Source organism: Chenopodium quinoa, unplaced genomic scaffold (genome assembly GCF_001683475.1).
Source record: "Chenopodium quinoa cultivar QQ74 unplaced genomic scaffold, ASM168347v1, whole genome shotgun sequence".
NCBI lineage: Eukaryota > Viridiplantae > Streptophyta > Magnoliopsida > Caryophyllales > Amaranthaceae > Chenopodium > Chenopodium quinoa.
The window spans coordinates 1308502-1313174 of record NW_018745470.1 but is presented as its reverse complement, the minus strand read 5'-3'; the positions used below and the strand labels follow the sequence as shown (position 1 = coordinate 1313174).

At 34.2% G+C, this 4673-nt stretch overlaps 1 protein-coding gene across 1 annotated transcript; it reads left to right on the top strand.

Moving 5' to 3' along the window:
- Positions 1 to 526: 526 nt before the first annotated feature.
- LOC110715144 (transcription factor bHLH30-like) lies at positions 527 to 919 on the top strand. The gene has a single exon (XM_021893715.1). It carries the CDS (start codon positions 527 to 529, stop codon positions 917 to 919), a length of 393 nt encoding a protein of 130 aa, XP_021749407.1.
- Positions 920 to 4673: the final 3754 nt, after the last annotated feature.

Sequence of the window (4673 nt, the reverse complement as noted above, 5' to 3'; positions counted from 1 at the left end):
GAAATGAAGTTGGGAGTATGATATTTGGGATGACGTATAGGTGAAAACTTGAAACCGCTAGATTTTGATGGCTTTCACAGCCATCTCTTAGAATAAGGAATTGTTGAACAAGTTGTGACAGGCTTTGTTTTAAGTTCACATAGATGGATTGAGATTTAAGAGTACTCTAAAAGTTTGAAACTATTTTTAATTTTGCTGATTTGATTAGATATAGATCAACAAGTTAACATTGTTAACCCCTAGGTGAAAATTTTTAAAACACGTCTATTTTCTGCCTTGTTAGCATTGTATTCTCATGCTATGATGTTTTGCAAACTTTATTTTGTGTGGCTCAGACAAGAGATACTAGACCGAGATGTTGCATACTGGCATTAAAGTAGGGTGACTGATCTGTTGTATAACAATTCACTCATAACTCATTGCATACAAGACTTATTGAACGTCTTCTTGGTGATTATCTTGCCTTTAAGTATGTACATTACAATGTTCTATGATTTTGAAATGCCTATTAATTTTGCATCAATATATGACCCTTCAAATTGATAAAGCAACACTGCTAGCTAAAGTAATTGCCCAAGTCAGAGTGCTAAAAAAGCAAGCATACGAGGCTTCCAAGGGGCTACTCGTACCAACAGATGTTGATGAAGTTGTAGTTGAGCCATATAGTGACGAAGACATAGCAGATGGCTCTTTCCCATTCAAGGTTTCAGTATGTTGTCGTTATAAGCTAGAACTCATCCTAGATATGAGGCAAGCCACCAATGATCTTGAACTCACTATAGCTAAGGCGGAGATTTCTACCTTAGAGGCCAGGGTAAAGAATGTTCTTATTGTCACTGGCCACAAAGATGACAATGGTGATGATAAAATAGACAAATTCGCAAAGTGTATACACAAAGCCCTGTGTTCTGTACTCTAAAAGCTTTCTGCATTAGAAGAGTACTTGCCAACTGCAACATTACCAAACAAGAGACGAAAGGTCTGATATCTTGCTTTGAATCCTCAATATCGAGCCCATCTTTGTGAGTTAATACATATATGTGATGTAGTAATGTATATGCCTAACATCCTTGAGAAATGAGATGTACTCCCAAGTCTCCAAGGCCTAATACCATCTTATAACTTGAATTTAAGAAACCGAAGTAAGATTTTTGAAAAGGTTCTGATGTTGAGCATCGACGCTTCGTTCCTGTACCATGTAAGAAAAACAAATGTACTTGGCAATTTGATTCTGTAACAAGAACATTTACTTGACATTGATTCTTCTAATGATCAAAGATGTCTAGGCAATTATTGTTCTGTATCGTAAATACTAGTGTAGGCGTCGTTCGAAGTGCGCCTACGTTAAAAGCATGTGTGAATATGCTTGGCACTCTTAGGAAGTGGGAATTGACATAATACGATTAGGGACAAGGAAAGTAGGCAGTCGCCAACAAGTTTTAAGGAACTTGTAAACTGTTCACGGATCATTTAAGGCAACCACGATAAAGGGACAACAAAGGCAACAACGATTGACCCGTGAAGGTTACACCCCATTCATAATCCATGAGAATACTAACTCCATATGGTTCGGAACCACGAAAGGAGGATCGGGGATGATGGTACGAAGTGAGTCATGGAGTCACATTCGCCCGTATTGGCCTCTACTCGATTCTTATAGTGAAAAGTGATTCCTGCGATCTCAAAGGCATACAAACAAAATATTCAATTCGCTCCAATCTATTATTAAGCTAAATTGGTTGAATATTAATGCAACAAATTATTCTAAAATATTAGTAATCACTTAATTAAATAACAAGATTAAAAAGGAACCTAAACCGGTTGTCCAAATTATCTTATTAGGCGTGATTTTCAATTACATATTCCCTTTAAACATGCAATATGGTGATCATAACAATAATAGAATAAACATTAATATTGGAAGCAATTCAACAATAATAGCGTTAGTCAAATAAAATATAAAATAACCTAATCATGATGCTAGCAATATTAAAATAAAATAAGAGTAATTAAATTAATTAATTACTTACATTCCGCGCGTTCCTTTAAATTGCTACATCATGAATAAATTGTTAGTAACTTCAATAAAAATATAAAGTAAATGGAAATTAAATTAAATTAAAATTAGAGTTGATTTAGTCCACACCCTCAGTTAATTCTACCTATCAGACCTTGGTTAGAGTATAGAAATTCAGGTATTGTATGGACTCCTTGGAGTGCTTAAAGGAAGAAATAGTGAAAGAATGGGAAGACTAGTGTTTAGGCTAAAGAGGAAGAAGAGAATTATTTGATGATTGTAGAAACCCATTTGTGTCTCCCAAAAAACCAAACCCGGTGATGAGTACCTTTCACGACGAATCATAATTGAATGAAGCGAAAGTGTGGAAAGTCTAGTGTTGCGGAAAGTTTTAATTTCTTTTCTCTTCTCTCTGTTTTTGAAAACTTATTTTAAGAAAATAGTCAATCCAGTTTGGTTGGTCAATCATATGGGTCCAATAGTAGTGTAGTTGGATGGGTCTTGATAAAAGCTTTCCAACGATATATTATAAGCCCAATTCCGATGAATATTGAGGAAATTATGGCCAATTTACCAAACTGGCCCGGTTTGAGCCTTATATACGGCCCAATGATCTAGGGGAGGGCCTAAATGATTTATCATTCCTAATGCAATTACTAATGGTTTTAGTCTTCTAGATTCTTCTAGAAGGTTTTTTTCATTCCTAATTCAATTAGCATTGATAAATTGACTTTTGACTTTTCAAAGTTTTAATTAAAATCAAATAGCATTTTCGAGGAAATTATATAATTTTATCCTCCAGTATGACAAACTTATCTGATTTTCGAAAACGCGTTAAAATCAGGCTTGGCGCCTGACCCCAGGCTTTGGCGCCTGGCGCTAGTGTTGGTGCCTGGCGCCAGTTAGCCAGGGTTTGCGCCAACTCTGTTTTTTGTGCGTCAGACTCTGTTTTGTTTATTTTATCTTTTTGGCTGATTTTCTCTATAAATATCGTATTAAAAACTCCGTTTTCAATCATCTACATTCATCAACAATCAGTTTTCATTCGCAATCATTAATTCTTTAGTATTCTCTTAGTCATTCATCTTTTTCTTCTAAACTTTGTTTTTAAATACAAAATTCCGCATTCACAAGATCTAGAAACACCTAGCCATATTCGAAGTTGCCTTCGCCCTAGATGTGAAAGGTTTTAATTTCTGAGGGTTTGGTCCCAAATCTCTCTTTCAATTATTTAATTTAATTGTTTGTTTATTATTTTCCTTGAAGTTACTAACGTGTGTATTTTGTTATTAGAAAGAGGTACGAGGCATCAAAGTAAGTACTTTAATGGTTTTAATTGATATTATAATGTAGAAATCATGATTACATTGTTATTATAATATTCCTAGTATCATGTTTAGGGAAAAGGTTATAATATCAAATATATTAAATATGATTGCTATGATGCCTTTTATTCTCTTCCTAATATTTATGATTGTTGGTATCATGTTAGGGTTAAAGATTTGATTTTTATTGCTTAGTGACATGCTAGGGTTTGTTATTAATCTTGTTAGTATCATGCTTAGGATCTTGCTATTTTTATTATGCTTTAATATTAACATGACCATGTTAATTATTATAATTGTTATAATTTATGATGATTATGAATATTATTGTTATTATTATTCTGATGATGATTATTTTGTCTATGATGATATTATTATAATTAATATTCATGATTATTGTTATGATTATTATGTTGCTTGTTGCTTGATATTTTTATTTATTGCTTTATCACGCTTTTTATGCATGTTTAAAGAGAATTTGGTACTTGTAATCATGCTTAATAAGTTAATTAATAATCTTGTTAGGGTTAATTTGATTATAATTTCAAGTGATCGCCAATAATAGTTTATTTGTGCATTAAATTCAACCAACATAGATAAATAGGTTTAGGGTTAATCCTATTGATTGCATGTTAGTCAGAAAGCGCACATGAATACGATCAGAATAAAGTAGAGGCCTATTATTAGGGCAGGTTCAATCTCTTTTAGGTTGGATTTGTACCTTCATCCCCGAACCCTTATTTGGTTCTAGACCTAATGGAGTTGACGATCTCTTTGATCGTTAAGGAGTGTAACCTTCATCCTATGAACGGTTTACAAGTTCCTAAAAAACTTGTTGGCGACTCTTTTGCTCTATCTTCTTCCCTTTTGGACGCCACCGTACTTTAGTGTATGATCACAGTGGGTTTCAAGCTAGTGGGATTAAAGCTTGAAATTATTCCCTACAGTTGTTTGGTGACTCCGCTGGGAAGGATCTCTATTTTAATTCCTGAATTTGTTTTGGCAATGATTTAGAATGAGTGGATGAGACTCGAAAAGTCTAAATATTTCATGTGCGTAATTTTGATTAACATTATTGTCATTTGCGTAAAAAAGATCTCATTGGAAAGACCATCCGTAATGAGTTAAAACATAGGATTTTATATGTAGGAAATTTGAGGAATGTCTTCCACAACTAGGACTGAAATAACACCGCGTGAAACAGGAAAATTTTATTGAGCACAGAAAGCTGCTGAGGCATGTGGGAAGTAGTGTCAGGGGCCAAGGCTTGGCGCCAAAATTTTAACCGTAGCGCCAGACGCCCGTATTAGCGCCAGGCGCTACAGTTAAAA